Genomic DNA, 21,506 nt, shown 5'->3' with positions numbered 1-21,506 from the left:
TTAGTACTGCATTTCACCCTCAGACCGATAGTCAGTCTAAGCGAACGATTCAGGTGTTGGAGGATATGCTTTGTGCATGTGTGATAGAATTTGGTGGTCATTGGGATAAATTTTTATCTTTAGCAGAATTTTCATACAACAATAGCTATCACTCGAGTATTGATATGGCTCCATTTGAAGCATTGTATGGGAGGAGATGTAAGTCCCCCATTGGTTGGTTTGATGCATTTGAGGTTAGACCTTGGGGTACTGATCTTCTTAAGGAGTCATTAGAGAATGTGAATTTTATTCAAGAAAAGCTTTTAGAAGCTCAGAGTAGGCAGAAGGAATATGCAGATCGAAAGGTTAGAGACTTGGATTTTATGGAGCGTGATAAAGTCTTGCTGAAGGTTGCACCCATGAAACGTGTGATGTGATTCGGTAAGAGAGGTAAGCTAAGTCCGAGATATATTGGACCATTTGAAGTACTCAAGCGCGTGGGGGAGGTGGCCTATGAATTAGCCTTGCCTCCAGGACTGTCAGGAGTGCACCCGGTATTTCATGTGTCTACGCTGAAAAAATACCATGGTGATGGAAACTACATTATTCGTTAGGATTCAGTTCTTCTTGATGAGAATCTGTCTTATGAGGAGGAGCCTCTTTCTATTCTAGTTAGGGAGGTCCGCAAGTTGAGGTCGAAGGAGATTGCATCTATCAAGGTTCAGTGGAAGAATCGGCCAGTTGAAGAGTCCACTTGGGAGAGTGAGGTTGATATGCAAGAAAGATATCCACATCTTTTCAGAGATTCAGGTACTCTTTCTCGCCCTCACCTTTCTTCCTATGATCATTCGAGGACAAACGATGGGTAAATTGTTATCTACTGTAACAACCCTTTCAGCTGTTTTGAGCACTAAAATTTATTCTTTGATGAAATACTTTTCGATAGATTTGTAATGGGTGTTTTGGACTATTCATGACAATAATTATGAAATTAGTGGGGTAGTTATAAATAATTTATTTAGTTGGTGGTTAAGAAAAGTAACATTAGAAGTAAGGTGGATCACTTTTGTTATTTTTATAATTGGTTATATTATAATTAGGGTAGTAACTGATCTATAGAAAGGAAGAAAATAAACAAATAAAAAAAAGGAAAGGCGCTTCACTACTGAGGAACAACCAACTCTAGATACAATTTCAAGTGAGATTTCTCTTAAATTTTCTTGTTACGTGTATTATATGTGTAGTTGAACTGTGATTATTATCCGAGCCGTGATGTGAGAGAATTATCTACTGCAAGTATAGTAATATAGGGATAAATTGTCGTTGAACCTTAAGAAAAATCGTGGGTATTGATTTTTGTCACCTTAGATTGAATAATTGGTTGGAAATTTTGATAGAAATTGTGATTTCTTTTGGCTACGTGGACTGACAAGCATTGGGAACAAATATTCCAAGTGACCCACTTTAGGATAATGATAAGAATTGTTAAGGATCAAAGGAATAGGTGTTATATGTATATATATGCATATGATGATATATTTAGTGGGGAAATTAAAGAAAAACTAAAGTAATAGGAGGCAATAGTTAACTTTCTGGTTTGCTAGTTTAATTAAATTATTGTTTATTAAATTAAGAGTGGATTGTAGTTGGGAGAATAAGTTACAGTACTGACTGATTTCGGTTCCATTCATATTATTATTAGTAACTAGTAAATTATCAAGAATTAGTAAATGTAAATTAACATGTAGGGGTAAAGATTATACTATATTATAACATATTCATATAAGAATTGTATTAGAGTATAGTGTGTTGGTTGAAAGAAATTGAAAACAAGTACTAGTGACGAAAATTAATGATGCTGAAAAGAGAAGAAAGATTTAAATATGACCACGATTTTAGTTGAATTTTATATGAACTAAGTAGGCAACATGGAATTGTTGTAGTATTTTTGTTGTTTGTTGTGAAGTACACGTGCAAGTGTACAAAGTAGTGTTGGCTGCCACTGGTTTTCCAACCAGTGGCTTCAAACTTTTATTATCAATATTTTATTCTAATCTTATAAACTAGGTGTTGTTATATTGAGATAGATAATTATATATTAGGTGTATCGAATTATTTTAAATTCATTAAAATTATTTTAATTAGGGAAATTAAGACCTACCCTTAGATTTGAACTTTAGGAAATTAATTATATAATTAGGTGGATTTTTGGGTCTAGGCTAAACATAGAATAATTTGAGTGTTATGAGATTGTCAACTTACACCTTATGTATATATATTTATACAATTGATAGATTAGAAGGATTCAGAGGCAATAAGGAAAGGAAAAGCGCTGGAGAAGTAGTTGCTTGACTTCGGTTCTCCGGTGGAGGTAGGTTATTGTTTATTTCTTTGTGATAGATAAACTCTAAATAGTGATTGATATGTATTGAGTGATATTGTAAAGTAACCTATGTACTTGATTGTGTGGTTGTATGTTTTGATTGTGTGGTTTGTGGTTGGCCTAAAATTATGAGAGTGATGAATTTCTAATCTTGAAACTTCTCTATTAAAATGACGCCTTGAATAAAAAAGGCTTGATGAAATAAAATAATGAGATAATTGGATCGGAGTGTCATGTTCCGACACGGTATTATGGGATCGGAGTGTCACGTTCCGACACAATATATGGGACCGGAGTGTCACGTTCCGACACAATAACATTAAAGAAAAGGAATCTTGAATTAACTTAATATACTCAATCTCAAAGATCCTATTTTCCGAATTAGTACGGTGTGGAGGCATGAGTCGTGTGGAGGCATGAGTCCTCATAGGTGTGCTTGATATTGTGATTGATGGTGTACCTATTATGGTGTTGTTGTCAATGGTTCATGTGTTTTTTTTTTGCCACTTGTTAAGTATTATAGTTGATTTTATATTATTATTCAATGTATATTGGTTTCTATTTTGAGTTGACCGATGATACCTACTCAGTACGTGTTCCTTGTACTGACCCCTACTTGTATTTTATTCTTTGTTCTTTTGTGGAATGCAGCAAGTTTACCATCGACTTCGACTCGCCCTCAGCTCTAGTCAGCCTCCAGCACATCAGAGTTCAGGGTGAGCTATTATTTCTAGCTCATGCTGGATTCTCTCATTAACGTCTTGATGTCTTTGAATTTCGAACATGGACCATATTTTTACTTATTTTGGTTTCTTAAGTACTCTTAGACTTGATAATTTGAGGATAGATGTTCTTGATGTGAGAATTTCTATTAGGGATAATTGTATATAATAGCAAACTAATAACCTAAAATAAATAGAGTAGCTACGATTTGATTTAATTGTGCTCCATAGCAAACGTTAGCCAAAGTTTTTCAGTCGCCTCTCTCCCAAAAATCTCACTCGCCACTCTCCCATTCTTGCTCTTCACTCTCCCTCTGCTCGCCTCTCTCGCTTTATACACAGAAGTGTATAAATTATGTTTCTATTTTGTATAAATCGAGAGAAAATTGTATATACACATGCAAAAACATATATCTTCGTGTTATACACTTAATTATACAATTTACAAAAATTTTACTTCAATTCAATTGTAGAAAAATACAAATTTTATACAAATATTCAAGCGAAAAAGGCCAACAAATCATACAATTGTGAATTATACAATTGCAGTGAAATATAATTTTCTCTCGCTTTATACAATAGAAGTGTATATATTGTGTTTCTGTTTTTTTATAAAGCGAGAGAAAAACATATATTTTCTTGCTATACACTTATAATTATCCAATATACATACATCGGAAAAGGGCCTAAAATATCCTCAAAGTATTGGAAATGGTACAAAATTACCCTCCATCCACCTATTGGCTCCAAAATACCCTTCCCACCCACCTATTGGGTCCAAAATACCCTTGTCATCCACCTTTTGGTTCAAAATTGACCACTTATTTAACGGTTTTATATTTAAACTATTTAAATATTTTTTAAAATACGTGGTGCTCAACTATATGTTATAATTTAACTTATTAGTATAATTTCTAAAATCAATCCACTACCCACCCATTAATAAATAAATTCCTCTAAATTAATGAACCTGTCACATTATTAATCAAGCTACTGCCAATTGAGTGTTTTTAAAAATTATAGAAGTAAATTATCATACATTCAAGTGGCTAAATAAAAATCACCAATAAACTTAAAAGTCTGAGTATGTTTATCTTAATTATTCTTACGTCTCAATTATGTGATGTTACTTCATAGGTAACTTTTTTTCAAAATAATATATTAAAGTTTTAAAACAAATCATAAATATTTATAAAATTATCTTTAAAAAAAGTGCACGAATCAATTCGGGATGTATTACTTCTTTACCTTTAATCATAAATTTCTAATTCTATTTTGAAAGAAAGTGTCCTCCTAAATAAGCTGCTCAACCTAAATTTAATTGGGGCTCCGATTCGAACTCGAATAATTTTGAATGTCATTTTCAGAAATCTATAATTTCATCGTGTTTTAGTAGTGTTTATGACGATTTTGATATTATAATTGGATTATTAATTGGGTGAGGTTTAGTTAGTAATGAGTGTGCAGTGGTTTGGTTTATAAATTATATTAATAAATTATAATTATAATCAATAATTGAACTCCAAGTATTTTAAAAAATATTTAAAGAGTTTAATTTTAAAACAATTAAAAAAGTGGTCAATTTTGAACACAAAGGTGGATGACAAGGGTATTTTTGAGCCAATAGGTGGATGAAAAGGACATTTTGGAGCCAATAGGTGGATGAAGGGTATTTTTGTACCATTTTAAATACTTTAAGGGAATTTTAGGCCCTTATCCGTACATACATTTTAATTCGATTCAATTGTATGCAAAGCAAATTTTATAAAAATATTTCAGCGAAATAGGTAGCGAATTATACAATTGTGCATTATACAATTGCAGTGAAATAGGATAGCGAATTATACAATTGCAGCGAAATAGGCCAGCGAATTATACAATTATATATGTATAGCGAATTATACAGTTTTATGTTTGCTATGGAGCGCAATAATGCAAACTTTTTTATAGCATAGAAATATAAATATTTTGTTTGCTATATGTGAAAGTTGTCCTTTATATTATTACATGAATAGAGTACAAGATAAGAAAAATGGGTGATTGAATATTTAAAGAAAAAAACAAGCTCTTTTATAATAATTAATTTAATTAATATATCTTCTTTATTAATGTTCACCCAATAAAATAAATAATCATACATTATTCCACATATAAACATTTTTAACTGAATACAAGAGGAACCTTTATTATCCTCTATAACCATTTCAAATTGAATGTTGAAGTTCAATTTCACAAAGAGTACTTACTGAAATATTATTTTAATTTCTCTAAATTACTATCGTTTGGAAAATTAAATATTTTGTTCTAGCACACCTGTTTACAGGCATGACGGAAATTTGGATTAGTCGGACTTCAATGTGGGTACCAGATAAAAAGTTTCTCTACTTACTTTAATGAGAAATTTCACATATAGTCACTCAAATAGCTTAATTACTCTCCATAACTATAATTTGATAATAACAATTCGTAGCTACATGTTATAGGGAGGAGAGAGGCGAGTAAGCTTGGAGAGAGAGGAGGGAGAAGAGAGAGAGGACAAAGATCACGTGTGAAAAATACTTTTGGTGGAATATTCTTTGTCCTATGTCATTTGATTATATCCTCCCTTTAATATTATTTTCGTATATAGTGGCTGGAATATCCTTTGCCAAAAGAAAATCATATATTGGTTGAGTATGACAGATCATGATTCCAACCAAACACACCCATGACTTACCTATTGATCAATATAATTTGAAGATGTGGTTACCAATGTTAGTTGAATGGCTAGATATTGTTGTGTCTCCATATGTAGGCAAATAGCTCATTTGCGGTCGAGCTTTATGTAGATCAAATAAATATTTTGCATCTAGATAATCAAATTATTTCGGACTCATGAGAGATTCATCAATTTTTTTGAAACTCGTCTTTTCTTCTCAAAGAAAGTCACACATCTTCTAGTATTTGCATAACCAGCAATTTGTAAGTGCAGTAATTGCACTAATACATAACATTTTTAATCACTTTCATGAGGTTGAAAAGATTCTTTCTTTGTGTTAAACAATCTTAAAGTCATTGAGTACTCAATGGAATAGCTTTAAAACTTTTTAAATCCTTTAAGGATTTTCATATAACCTTCATCGTCTAGTTAGATGTAATAACCATTCATTATGCATATTGAGTATTTCATCTATTGCCAGACTAAAACAAGTCTCATTGCATTTACCATTGGAGAACATATCTCCATTAAGTAATGTGAGGACTTCTAGCGAAAATTCTTTATGCCCCGAGGCACGAACCGTATTTTATATCTTATGGTTATACTTTAGCACAATGATTCATTTGTATCCTTACTGACATATATTATGGTCTAAGAACTATATGTTGAAAAGCATCACTTTTCTAAGTGAAACAAAATACACTTGAATAGTGACAATCATTTATCTGTTCACACTATATGACATATTCAAATTTAAGATCCTTGTAACTATTTATAGCATAAGTGATAAATCATATCATATATACCGTCCACAGTCATTTTGATTCAATTCCAATACGACATAACTTATTGAGATCTCATCATTTTCAGGTACCTGAACCTTTGCCAAGGTTTTGTGAAATGTTATGTCATAGTACTCTTCAAAGCACTTGCCTCATAAGTAATGACTAATTTGATAAATTTTTCCTCTCCTTTATCAAGGAGTTTCACATTTGGAATCGATTGGACTGTCACGCTTCCGGCGTACCATAGACTCTGACTTCAAGGACTACTTATTGGAGCATTTGCAGCTTAATTAAAATATTGGGTCAGCAATTACATCTAGCAAATTACTTGCAAAATTTTGGAAATGAATCATATATTTTAAATTTCAAGTTCACATTTTTTTAAGGAGGATCAAGATAATTCAATCCTCACATAATTTTTAGCTGCTACACATATCTCCCCCTAATATTAGGAAATCTAACATTCACCCTCAACCTCATTTGGGGAACCATCTTGGTGCATGGAGCAATAAAATCATATGTGCGCACATTAAATTTTTAAATGAAAATTATTTGGTTCGTGACCCTGAACCAATTGTGTTGGGAGAACCTGTTGGCTTGATGCATACATGTTAAAAAAATCATCTCATACCAAATTTTATTTGAAATATTTATTCTCATAATCAATGGTCTAGCAATAATTGGAGGCATACAAATTCTACTAAACCTACCAGCATTATCAACATGACTTTATAGTTTGGAACTGTGCTCTTAATTTAGTAATTCGAGCAAACAACCTTACAAAAACCAATTTATAAGTTCATACAAATGCACATGTGACCATACCATAGATACATCTATTAAATCATAATGGCAAACAATCCACATGGCAGGTGAACATGCGCAGATTCACCTTTTTATATGTTCCAATCATTTTAGGGGATACAATCCCAACCTTAGCTGGAACAATCATATTTTTATCACGAGAACAAACTACAAAAGAGAATTTTGAGGAATCTTTTATTATTGAATTCTCGATTTCTTTTGCATCACATTTGAATCATAAAGGCCAATCGATTATGCCAACTTATATTTATACAAGTAAACTACTAGTTTACTTTTTCATGTGATTCCTTTACCCTGCCCGTATTTGTATACAACAAATAAGGGGGGGGGGGGGGGAATGGATAATCTTGGGCGTAAATATTTATTACCAACTTTGATTGTAGTAATTTAAAGATATTAAATCTTCCCATAATTTATAGTCTCAATATAATATTTGTTTTTCATTCTTCTTAAACTTAAAAAGTTTCTTTTGAGACTCAATACAACTTCAATATTATGAACAATTTCATTTCTCCGGATTTGTGTACTACCGCAAACTTCACAACACTATTCTTCTGGGGACCATCTCCTTCAAGGAGCATATTATTATTGTTATCATGGTTAAATTATCATATGGAAGACTTATTTCTTGGCAACCAAGGACAAATTTGTTTGGTCATAACCAAAATCTTATTAGGATTGAACTATTTCTGTCTTTTGTCCTTCAATAGTTCATAATTTAACATATCACAATATTTGTGTAGTACTAAATGACCATTTATGTCAAATTATTTATTTTCAATATCTCAAACCTCCAGTAAAGGCGAGATGTGACATTTATCCAACTATTCATGGATATGTTCTTTTCGATAAGACACAAGTCACATTTTCTTTAAGAATCCATAACCATTTGAACAAGCTCTATAAGTTTTTAATAGAAACTCATTGTCATACTTTCACATTTATCAAATTTATGTGACTCACCTCAATATCACTTTAAGAGATCAAATGTACCAAATGTACTATTACTTTGTATTCTTTTATTTTGATGGAGGATTTAAAAAACTTTTAAATTTGGTTGCACCAACTTAATATGCCCCTAGAACAAGAACCAGGTTCTTGTAAGTTGCTTTTAAGTCAAAACACAAACACTTGTTAAATTAAAAACCTTCATCACTCAAGGAAGGAAAAACCACGTTTTATTAATTCAACTATATGATTTTGTTATTACAACTCAATAATCAAAAAGCCCTACCACTACTACCACTCTCGATTGGCTACAATCGATTACTTCTACTCTCCAAAAGGTCAAACCCACCTTTTGTTACAAACCTCACTGAAACTCAACTCTACAAGAAGCCAAACCCACTTCTTATACAAACAATCGTAACTAACACTCAAGAAAGAAACAAGAAAATAGTTTTACACGTTCAAGACTTTCTAACTCAAGAAATTCTTGAACTTAGCAAACCTATCGATCTTGAAGACTTCTACTTGATGAATATTTCTCACTTTTCTCTTTATGTGAAGTCGTGATCTTCTCATCTGCGTTTGTCCTCTTCTTATAGATATTCCTGCTGCCTTGAATCCTTATTAATTTAGGTAAGGGAATTGTAATCATGGTTGAACAAGGAGTACTGATTTTCCTTTTAATTGTACAATCCTTTTTCTATACAACTTCCTTATTTAATATATTAAGGTTTCCTTATTTGTCTCAACTTGTATTTTCATCATTCTTTAGTTCTTGTACACGTTTTAGGTGGCTTCTTTGTTGCGACAAAATCGGCAATCAATATGGAAATCTTGCGACAATTTTGGCGATGAATATGGAAAACCTTTTTAACACATATATTTGCATTTCTTGTCTATCATCAAAACTTTAGTTTTCTCTGTTTGTAGAATTATTAGATTCTAACATATTCCCCCTTTTTGATGAAGACAAACCTGTATAATGCAAATATAATATCTTCCCCTTTTTGACAAATCAAAAAGAGTCCAATAATAGCTAATCAAAACCAGAAAACAACCACATCAATAAGTGAAGCTCAGCCAGTTGAGCAAAAAAAAGTTTTCTGGCAACACAAAGAAGATTAACAACACAGAGTTAATGATCAAAATAACCAGCTGCAAACAAGAAGCTTTTTAACTTGAAGATTGACTAGTTTTGGTGGAGGCAGAAGCAAGCATATCCAGAACTCTGTCAACTCTTGCATTGTTAGCAAGCTGCTGCTGCATTAACTGATCTTTCAACCTGTGAATCTCAACATTTGATGTATTAAGTTCAGCACGTAAATTATGGTTTTCCGATTCAAGAGTGGCATATTTTTCTTCTGCCACTTTGAGTTCTCTGAGTAACTGAGCAACAGGACCAGATGTACGTGGAGAAGCATTAGCAACCTGCTCCGACTCCATGGGAATGCCACAATCAGCAAGAATGGTTAGAGTAAACATATCTGCACGAGGTAAAATTCTGCCTTCTCCCAATGGTACTTCAAATGCATCAAATACTCTAGTTAACAGATTTCCAAACGCTCATTGATGAGAACCTAGTTTAGGATCAAGAATTCTAGCAAAATGTTTGATGATCAGTGTGGTCCAGTCAATGCAATCTTTCCACTCAAGAGCATTCATAAGTCCCATGTCCCTTATGGAGGAAATGTGACGTTGGTGACCTCTAGGAAGTATCACCTTATGTACTATCTCAAAAAGAAGCTTATGCAATGATCTCATAATGCCTTTTAAAACAGTCTGTGCCCTAGAATTGACTCTACCTTGAGAGAATTTAGCTGGCACGCTAGAATGCTCATTAAAATCCCAATGATACTCGTTAATACCCACAAATGGTAAATGCTAGATTTCGCCATGTTTAGTTGCATCAAAAACAATGTCAACTCCCTTCACATTAGATGATATCACATCTCCTTCCAAGATTACCAAATTTTTATAGAAATCTACCACTTCTTGTTCATAAATCAGATTAGGTTAAAGAAATAACTCCTCCCACCCCTGAAACCTTAGTAACTCACAAACCTGCTTGACTATGTCCATTGATAGTATATCAGTGTGAAAGGTTCTACCCCTAAGCACTGTTTTGGTTTGAAAATACTTTTTCTTTCCCACTTTGAGAAATTTATCCACATTTCTTTTTGCAGATTTTGATTTTGACTGAGGGGTTTCAGAATGTTTACCCTCAGAGACATCATCAATTTCAGAATCAAGAATCATTGGAGAAACGGATGAGTGAACAGGAGACTTACCCAGATGATGACGCTTCACACTAGATGTTGCACCATCAGTTGGTTTGACTACATTCGCACTTATAGTTACTGGCCTGTGTGGACGAACCTGTTTGACTACGATGTGTTTTCTTGGCCGTCTTGGTTTTTTAGGATGAAGTGTGCTCAGAAGGATCTCATCATTATTTAGAGAATGTGGAGATGGTGGTGGATTTTGAGGATTGGTTTTGTGAGATGGGGAAGAAGAGGGGTTTTTTGGGATAGTGGTTATGGGAGTTTCTGGGTTTGGTGGTAATGGGGTTTCTTGAACTGGTGGTGATGGTGATTCTATGACGTGTGGTGGTGGAGACTCTGCAACTGGAGGTGGAGATGTTTCTTTAACTAGTGATGGTGGAGATGTAACTGTTGGTGGTGGAGATGTAGACGGATCTGATTTGGGTGAGGATGTAGATTTTTTGGTTGGGAGTTGGCTTTCTTCACCTTGATTAAGCACAGTATCAATGACGGGGTTCTCTTCCCCCCTAAGAAGATGCACTGTCATATGAATTTTCGTCATCTGAGTAAGAAACGAGTGGATTAATCATGGTGACGGAGAGGATTTTTCTGAAAAATGAAGATGAGAAAGAGTTGGTTGCTTTTTTAGAGAGAGTGCTTTATTGGGAACGATTTTGATGTTGTATTCGAGGGGTTTGATTAATTATGGGGGATTGACACCGAGGAGATGTGTGCTTTGACGGTTGCACCTGCTTTTCAAAGACTGACATAGGAGAGAAAAAACGAAATTGTTTTTCCCTTCTTTTTTTATAGTTTTGATTGCTAGTGTAAAGCAGTTGTAAACCCAACTTGACTGAACCTGGTTCATATCTCCTTAGATATTGGTTGGACAGAATTTAATCTAAAAATATGAGCCCTAACTCAAGTCTATTTTTCTAAAATGATTCTCTTACTAGTGCCTTGGTGAAAATATCAGCAACTTGATCCTCAGTTTTGCAGAACTTCATTACTATGTTCCTTTTTCAACATTATCATAAAGGAAGTGATGTCTAACATCTATGTAATTGGTGCATTTGTGTTGAACTGGGTTTTTGTCAATGTTCATAACACTTGTATTACCACAAAGAATAGGAATACAACCTGTTTCTATGCCAAAATCTTTAAGCTGCTGTTTTATCCAAAGATGTTTGGCACAACATGAAGCAGCTGCTACATACTCAGCCTCCGCAGTAGATAGAGCAACTGAATTTTGTTTTCTAGTTGCCCAAGATATTAAACATGGTCCTAAAAAGTGTGCCATCCCAGAGGTACTTTTTCTATCAACCATATGTCCTGCATAATCCGCGTCAACAAATCCATTTAAATCAAAAGAGTCACCAGTTGGATACCAGAGAACCAGGTTCATTGTGCCTTTTAAATAACTCAAGATTCTTTTGACAGTTTTTAGATGTGATTCCTTGGGATAGGACTAAAACCGTACACAAAGACCAGCACTGAACACTATATCAGGTCTACTGGAAGTAAGGTATAGGAGTGATCCAATTATACCTCTATATTTAGTGTCATTTACTGGTGAACCTGGTTCATCTTTATCAAGCTTTGTTGTTGTCCCAATGGGTGTGTCATTTGACTTACCTTTATTCATATCATACTTCTTCAGTAATTCCTTGATATACTTTTGTTGATGAATAGATGTTCCAACTGGAGTTTGCTTAATTTGGAGTCTTAGAAAGAAGTTTAGCTCTCCCATCATACTCATCTCAAATTCACTATTCATTAGTTGAGCAAATTCTACTCCCAGTGAGTTATTGGTTCCTCCAAATATGATATCATCTACAAATACTTGGACTATGAACAGATCTTCACCTTGTTTTCGAAGAAACAGTGTATTATCAATTTTTCCTCTTGTGTGTCCATGTGTGAGAAGAAAAGTGGACAATCGATCATACCATGCTCTAGGTTCTTGTTTTTGCCCATAGAGTGCTTTGTCTAGTTTATTTACATGATCAGGATACATGGTATTTCAAAACCTGGGGGTTGTTTCACATACACCTCTTCTTGCAGATAACCATTTAAGAAGGCACTTTTGACGTCCATTTGGTAGATTTTAAACTCCATGTGAGCAGCATATGCGACAATATTCTGATTGCCTCAATTCTTGCTACTGGTGCAAAGGTTTCATCGTAGTCTATACCTTCTTCTTAGTTGTATCCCTGTACAACCAGCCTACCTTTGTTGCGTACGATTTGACCTTGTTCATCGAGCTTATTTCTGAACACCCACCTCATTCCTATTACAGTTTTGTTTTGGGGTTTTGGAACCAGGTTACATACTCTGCTTTTTTCAAACTGATTAAGTTCTTCTTGCATAGCACTAATCCAATAAGAGTCTAACAGTTCTTCCTTTATATTTTTTGGCTCAATCAGGGATACATAGGCAGAGAAGGCACACATTCTACGTAATTTGGATCTTGTAGAGATGCATGAGTTAAGAGAAGTAAGAAAGTTTTGTAAAGGGTGAGAGCTTTGATGTTTTCAACTGTGAGTTGGGATGTTTACTAGCTCTTGAGGTGCAGAAGAACCAGTTTCATTAGTAGACTTATCTCCTATTTCAGGTATTTTATGAGAGGGTATGGATTCTTCTCTCCATATTTTTGGTTCTGATGGCTTAGAAGAGGTTCCCTCATTCTGTTCATCCTCTGAATTTCCTTCAACTTCACTGTTATTTTCATTAAAGACAACATGAACACTTTCTTCTACACGGTTTGTTCTTTTATTCAGTACCTTGTAGGCTTTGCTTTGTGATGAATATCCCAGAAAAATTCTTCATCACTCTTGGCATCAAATTTTCCCAAATTGTCCTTCTCATTGTTGTGTATAAAGCATACACACCCAAAGGCCCTAAGATGTGCTAAATTTGGTTTTATTCCTTTTAGCAGCTCATATGGTGTTTTGTTTAACACTGATCTGATGAAACATCATTTTATTAGATAGCATCCTGTGTTTACTGCTTCAGCCGAATAGAATTTTGGAAGTTTGCTTGAGATTAACATTGTTCTTGCAATATCTTCCAGTGTTCTATTTTTCCTCTCAACTACACCATTTTGTTGTGGTATCTAGGTGCTGAGAAGTTAAACTCAATCCCATTTGTAGTACAAAATTGTAGGAATTGTGAGTTCTCAAACTCCAGCCCATGATAAGATCTGATGCTAATTATTTCTTTGTTGAATTTTTTCTGAACCAGCTTTGCAAAGATTTCAAACATAGTGAATGTATCATCTTTTGTTGCAAGAAAAAATGTCCAAGTGAATCTTGAGTAGTCATCAACTATTACAAACACGTATCTTTTTCCACCCCTGCTTTGTACACGCATTGGTCCATACAAATCCATGTGGAGCAATTCTAGTGGCTTGGTAGTACTCACTGTCAACTTTGGTTTGAAGGATGATCTAACCTGTTTTCATTGAATACAGGTTCCACATACTTGCTTGTCCCTGAAACTTTTGGTTGGCAGTCCCCTAACCAGGTCTTTAGATATGAGTTTATTTATTGTTTTCATGCTAATGTGTCCCATTCTTTTGTGCCAGAGTATGGAGCAATCAGAGACTGCACTTAGACATTTAAGAGTATCTTCCTTTGAATCAATAATCTTAGCTTTGTAAACATTCTTATGTCTCTTACCTAGTGGAACCAGGTTCCTAGTCACTGAATTTGTTACTCTGCATTCCTTTTCTGTAAAGAGAACATTGTTTCCCTTATCACATATTTTGGATACGCTCAATAGATTATGTTGTAGGCCATTCACATAGTATATGTTCTCAATTGCAGGAGTATCCATTGATCCAACCTTTCCAATTCCCTGAATTTCCCCACTTTTTCCATTACCAAAGGCAACGTTTCCTCCTTTGATGTTCTTGAGTGAGAGGAAGCTTCTTTTATCTCCAGTCATATGTCTGGAACACGCACTATCAAAGTACCATTGTTGTTGCTTCCTTCTAACTGATCCCTGCAGTTTTAATTTTGGGGGTTAGATTTTTGTACCCAAATCCACTTTGATTTATGCTTAGAGAATGGATGAATAAGATTTTTTCTTGCCCATCTAGGAAGAGATTTGACTGTGGGAATTTGTTTTTGCTCATTGGTTTTCTCATGATGAGGTTTTCTCAAAGATTTCATGTTTTTGTTATGAGCAATTTGTTTTCTTTGACAATCATGACTTTTATGCCCTACCAACCCAGTGCATGCATAGACAATCTATGCTGGAATTTTTTACTTGAGAGCTAGTTCTATCAAAACCTATCCCATGTCTTTCAAATTTACGATTCTTGTGAATGTTGTCAAGCAATATGGATGACCTGGTCCATGTCATTCCATTTTCAGCTTCAGTAGTCACAAGAAGATCTTTGGTGAGTGCTTGATTCCTTTTAGTTACCAAGTCTAAGTTTTTACTTAGTTCAGTATTCTTGGATAAAAGATGAAGATTTTATTTTTCAAGATTCTTGTTTTCTTCTCTTAGTGATGCATAGTCTTCCATTATCAATTCCCTTTTTGAGTATATGGTTTTATATACATCAATGAGAGTGTAGAGTAAAGATTCTAGCTCCCTTTTTGAGTATGACTTCAGATTGTCTTGTATGTAATGAAGAATAACCTTTTCATTCATATCTTCTTCTTCTTTGTCCTCTTCAGAATCTGATCCAGCCATGAGTGCTAGTATAGTTTCTTGTGATCTGCATGTTTCCTTTTCTTCCTTGGTTTCCATTGCTACAAGAGCAAGAAAGTCATAATCATCTTCTTGTTCTAGTGCAAGAAGGGACTTGTTTTCTGTCTCATCATCCTCAGATTCTTCATCAGATAAATTTCCCATTGTTGTAAAGGCCCTTTTCATTGAGATATCTGCCTCTTGAGTTGTCATTCTTCTATTTGAGGGAACAAACTTATCTTTCTTGATGTCTTTGCCCTTCTCAGAATTTGCCTTTTTCTGCTCTAAAGCCCAAAGTGGACAGAATTTGATGAAGTGATCCGGGCTTCCACACTTATGACAAACCTGGTCTTTAGTGTTTTCCGATGATTTTTGAGGAGTTTTCTTTTGAAAAGCATGTCCTCTCTTTAGCATTCTGGTGAACCTTTTGGTTATAAGAGCAATATTTTCATCCTCAAAATCATGTGATGCAGTAGCCTTTAAAAACAGGTTCCTTTCCTTCCTTTTTCCTCCAATTTCCTTTTCTTGGTTTTTCTTGAGTTCATATGTGATGAGATTACCAATTAATTCATCCATGGCCAATGAATCTAGGTCGCGAGCTTCAGTGATAGCCTCGACTTCGCTTTCCCAAGTTTCAGGAAGGACACTGAAGAGTTTCCTTACTGTCTTTCCATTAGGAACTACCTCTCCTAAGGAGTACATCTCATTGATGATTAAAGTGAACCTGGTGTGCATGTCTTGTATGGTCTCCCCTTCTGCCATACTGAACAGCTCATATGGTCTGTTCAAGTTATCAATTTTGGACTTCTTGACTTGCGTTGTTCCTTCATGAGCGATTTGTAGTGTTTCCCATATGGTTTTGGCATCTTGACAAGACGAGATTCGATTGTATTCGTCTGGTCCTATGCCACAGATCAAAATCTTCTTGGCTTTGGCATTGTTTTGGATTGCAAGCTTGTCTTCAACATTCCATTTTTTTCTTTCCTTTGGGATTTTGGTGATTCCATCAGTTGCAGTTTTCATAGGTATAGTTGGTCCATCTAGAATTACTACCCATAGATTAGGGTTTTCGCCAATAAGATGGTCCATCATACGATTTTTCCACCATCCATAGTATTTGCCATTGAATAGTGGTGGTCGTGTTTTTGAAGCTCCCTCTTGTGGGGTAGGTGGTGCTACCATTGAGTCTTTTCAAGGTGTGAATCTTTTATCGAAAAGACATGCTCTACCAATTGAAGAAACCTATCCCCTATAAAAAGAACCAGGTTCTTGTAAGTTGCTTTTAAGTCAAAACACAAACACTTGTTAAATTAAAAATCTTCCTCACTCAAGGAAGGAAAAACCTCGTTTTATTAATTGAACTATAAGATTTTGTGATTTCAACTCAATAATAAAAAAAAGTCATACCACTACTACCACTCTAGATTGGCTATAATCGATTACTTCTACTCTCCAAAAGGTCAAACCCACCTTTTGTTACAAACCTCACTGAAACTCAACTCTACAAGAAGCCAAACCCACTTCTTGTACAAAGAATCGTAACTAGCACTCAAGAACGAAACAATAAAATTGTTTTACACGTTCAAGACTTTCTAACTCAAGAACTTCTTGAACTTAGCAAACCTATCGATCTTGAAGACTTCTACTTGATGAATAATTCTCACTTTTCTCTCTATGTGAAGTCGTGATCTTCTCATCTACGTTTGTCCTCTTCTTATAGATATTCCTGCAGCCTTGAATCCTTATTAATTAAGGTAAAGGAATTGTAATCATGGTTGAACAAGGAGTACTGATTTTCCTTTTTATTGTATAATCCTTTTTCTATACAACTTTATTATTTAATATATTAAGGTTTCCTTATTTGTCTCAACTTATATTTTCATCATTCTTTAGTTCTTGTACACGTTTTAGGTGGCTTCTTTGTTGCGACAAAATCGGCAATCAATTTGGCAATCTTGTGAAAATTGTGCCGATGAATCTGGCAAACCTTTTTAACACATATATTTACCTTTCTTGTCTATCATCAAAACATTAGTCTTCTCTGTTTGTAGAATTATCAGATTCTAACACACTTGAAGGACCATCTTAAGAACCCAAAATGTTCTCCCTTTTACTCATATTCATACATTTAACCACTTGTCATTTTCAGACATATTATGTCCTGCTACTACATTCACATAAAAGAATGGAGCAAATCAATTGGACAAATTTCATGACATTTATCAAGAGCATATCAATTTGCTTAATCATTGTTACATCGTCTTTATATAATGTTGGGACTTGAACCCAACGTCTTACCCATAAGATGATATTTGACGTCATTATATGTTGGGACCCAACCTAACATTTTATTATCATAATGCACCGGTACTCTCACCCGATGTATTACCCTCTTGGTTCGATAGGACTTGAATCCTTCGTCTTACCCTCAATAAATGACACGATTAACCAAATATAGTAGGATTCACCATTGAACCTTTAAAAATATATTGTCACTTGTGGTTAACAAGCACAACTAAATAAAAATAAAATAAATAAAATAAAAATATTCTCAACAGAGTTTGTATCAATATCTTAAACTTGTCAAAACAGGGAGTATTTATAGTATATTATATTATGTTTGGTGCATAATTATTAAGGTAGTGTATTACCATTATAAATCAAAGAATCAATCGCAAACTAAGAAAATTATAATTTCAATTACACTAAAATAAAACTACTCATTATCACCAAACCCTTTTTCAATTTTCATGCGAATTCAAAATATTTCACACGCAAAACAAAATAATTTAAAAGCTAATTTAAAAATCAAAACAGTGAGTATAATCATAAATAAAATATATAAAAAAGTTTCACATACAAAAGAAAGTATATAGAGTCATAGGTGAAAAAATGCACATTAACAATAATATGGATCATTCACCTTGTTCACAAGTAAAATATAAAATAGATTCCGCAATAACTTACCTTGTTCCCGAGAGAATAAACACAATTATTTTACCTTCTTTTGTTTACTTTGCTTCAATCTTTTAATGATAGAACAATTCGTGCTGATAACGTGTTGTAAAACTAAAGCAAAATAAGACGAGAAATATAAAATATAAAACAATAGAAATAGGAAAACAAAAGATGAGAGAATTTAATTCTTCAAAGTATTCATCAAATCTTCAAGTGTATACAATAGGAACTCTTATGCCTCCGTTTAAAGTGTAACATAGAGGCATACGAAAGATTAGTCATAAACATGACATTAAACATGAATATAAAGAAGGAAGTTATGGAGATGAAAGGTTACAAGAATAATTATCATAAAGGTGGAGGTTATCTTCATAATGGAGGAAAGTAATGTAGTAACTTTTTGGTGTAGTGGATTATCTTCATAATGGAGGAAAGTAATATAGTAACCATTTTCTGTAGTAGACATCCACAATATATTATTTTATAGCGTAAGTAACGCCCAAGACATTATATTAAGACACCTCTTCCCATTTTTCGCTTATAACCAAAACCCTTCAGCAAAATCTCACTGAAAAACTCTTTTCACTCTTTTTCTTCTCTGAACTCAACAATGGTGTACTCTACAATTACTAGCTCATCATTTGCACCAGCAATTCATGGTTTATCTTCGGTCGCACCGCCGCCACCGGAGTCGCGTGCGGTAAAATCTGATGTTACCGATTCTGTTGCTAATGGGTACTTGTACATTTTTCCATGCAATGAATAATGGGGAAAATGACAAATATCCTCCTAGACTATGAACCAAATTTCACAGACACTTAACTAAACTAAGGTATTATTACCACCTAAACTTACATTTTTTTTTGTAATTTTATGCATCTTTTTAACTTACATGACATTCAAATATTTCTCACGCGCCTCAATTGCATTGAGTCTATGAGTATACCACGTAGGACAAATGTTTATAAAATTACAAAAAAAAAAATAGTTCAGGGAGGTGATAGGACCTTAGTTTAATTAAGGTGTGTTTCTAAAATTTTAATCATAGTCTAGGAGGTACTTGTTTTTTTTTTTCCTAACAATGTTATAAAGTTATTTCTTCATTATTTCTATTAAAGGTATACATGCTTTAAGAGGTAGAGGTTTGTTCGATATAGTTTATAATAATTTTTAATATAAAAATATGCATTTATAACTTGTACAAAAAAATTATTTATTTTTTATAAGAACACGTCAAGCAAATACTTGTTTTTATCCTTACTTGAAGCAACATACTATCCTAAAATAATAAGAATTGAGAATTTTATTTATTTAATTTTTTACTTATTCTTTGTTCACTTATTTTGTTGAATATCACATTGATAGCAAGTATATATTTAAGAAGAGGCGTAAACCTTCTATTTCTGATTTTTAGATGTGTGATTAATTTTTATATATCATATGTATTCAATATGCTTGATTTATATGTAACTTTATATGCATATGTTACATATATTGTATTGAAATTAAAATCCATCCGGATGATAAGGTTTAAAGATTATGTAGTATTTTATCTATTTGATACTTTTTATTGATATTATATATTACTGCCACAAAAAAATACGGAAAATTTACTATCAACTTAAATTATACCCCAAAACAATTACTGCAATTCAAATTGTAAATTGCTTTCTTTTCCACGAAAGACTAAAATGTCATATGCAAACATATTCCACCACACACACACATATTTACATGGTAAAAAACATAATTGTACTAATTAAGAAATTGTGAATAACAAGCAATTAGTTCCTCTCTTTGATGCCACATAGGGTTTCTCTGTATTCAATTTATTTTCCTTTTTCTAAATAACTAAAATATTATAAATTTGACTACTTTTTATTTTTTTTATCCATGGGTCAAGTGATAAGAGGATGTTAAATAATGTATAGGTCTGACCCATTAATCCCAACTAAATAAGTTATATATTTAATAAATAACTATAGTTATTCAATAGGTTTAAATTTTTCCAAAATAATTTGGCGGACAGATAAAATAAAATAAAATATTGACTTGAGACATTTATCGAAATGCGTGAAATGGTAATTTTATAAAATTTTCAAAAAATGATTTTTCAGGTCATTACGTTATCCACCACCAAAAATCATGTTCCTCCTCGAACATAAAGTAAGAGAAAGTCAAATACTAGGGGCTACCAAGAGCCTAAGGTATGACTTTCAGAGTCGTGTTTCTCTATCCAAGTGAACTCATAATTAGGATCATTTCATCAAGATCAATTACTAAGAACTGAACTTTTGAATCAAAAATTGATATATCCACAAATCAAGAGTGATTATCAAGCCACAAACTAACCCATGAACTCAATCTAAACCAAAACCCGTTAGAACTCAACACAAACATCATGACGAATCTTTTCTCACATAACCAAGATAAACTTCTTAATCAATACATGCTATAACAAGAAGTAAACTTGAACCAACCACCACACCTTCATAATGCAGAAACCATCACCGATCTTATCAAGATTTCATTTTCCAACACAATCTTTTTGCAAGCTTACATTATAGGAAATTAGATATTGAGTACTCATCAATGGAGATTCAAACTTATCTAACCTAAAGAAGAACAATATCAAGTAAAAAACAAACAAGCGTTACACTTCAGAATGCAAAGCCTCCTAATAATACTCTTAGACAATTGTAACTCTTCATAGTAGCTCTTATATAAGTTCTCATAAGCAACACTGTGCGCGTAGAATTTTTGGTATACTTTCACTATCAAACAACACCAAATCTTATCATAACTGAAATGTCCAATTCCAACCAAGGATGTCATTCTATCAAGAGGACAATTACCAGATTGGTACACCCATAAATATAAAACATGTGTGTCTATAAGTAGCGAATCACACTCTAAACCATATCCATAATGAAGTTGATGATCTTATAAGAGTTTACATAACCAAAGTCGAATAACACTAGATACTTCTTTTATAGTGCCCATATTAAACATTTTCATTCATATGACTCTATCTCTTTAATTTTCTAGTTACCCGCAATCACCAATCTAGTTCCAATTATAATTGTTTACATACTTATTTTATCAATCCACATATTCTCTTCACAATACGTCATTAGGGTCAAAACTCTTAATACTAACTAAGCATCAAACCTATATCAATTATTTACCTTACTCTCAAACTGTCATTTGTATAAAAGTCTTCTTAGTAGGGACATTATCGCTTCC

At 33.4% G+C, this 21,506-nt stretch overlaps 1 protein-coding gene across 1 annotated transcript; it reads right to left on the bottom strand.

Moving 5' to 3' along the window:
• Positions 1 to 13,135: 13,135 nt before the first annotated feature.
• On the bottom strand, positions 13,136 to 16,484 carry LOC138348924 (uncharacterized). The gene is made up of 4 exons (XM_069298525.1): positions 15,252 to 16,484; positions 14,282 to 14,606; positions 13,385 to 13,562; positions 13,136 to 13,319 (listed from the first exon to the last, which is right to left on the bottom strand). Exons 1-4 carry the CDS (start codon positions 16,482 to 16,484, stop codon positions 13,136 to 13,138), a joined length of 1,920 nt encoding a protein of 639 aa, XP_069154626.1.
• Between the last annotated feature and the right edge of the window lie 5,022 nt (positions 16,485 to 21,506).

The sequence above is a fragment of the Solanum lycopersicum genome, chromosome 5, assembly GCF_036512215.1.
Source record: "Solanum lycopersicum chromosome 5, SLM_r2.1".
NCBI classification, from domain to species: Eukaryota; Viridiplantae; Streptophyta; class Magnoliopsida; order Solanales; family Solanaceae; genus Solanum; species Solanum lycopersicum.
Note: the sequence above shows the minus strand (reverse complement) of the source record. Positions and strands in the feature narration are given on the sequence as shown.

Coding starts and splice junctions, on each gene's coding strand:
- LOC138348924 (XM_069298525.1), bottom strand. CDS start 16,484: ATGGTAGCACCACCTACCCCACAAGAGGGAGCTTCAAAAACACGACCA. Junction 14,607..15,251: donor AAGAAGATATGAATGAAAAG/GTTATTCTTCAT, acceptor TTAAAACTGCAG/GGATCAGTTAGAAGGAAGCA. Junction 13,320..13,384: donor CACAAAGCAAAGCCTACAAG/GTACTGAATAAA, acceptor TGAAAATAACAG/TGAAGTTGAAGGAAATTCAG.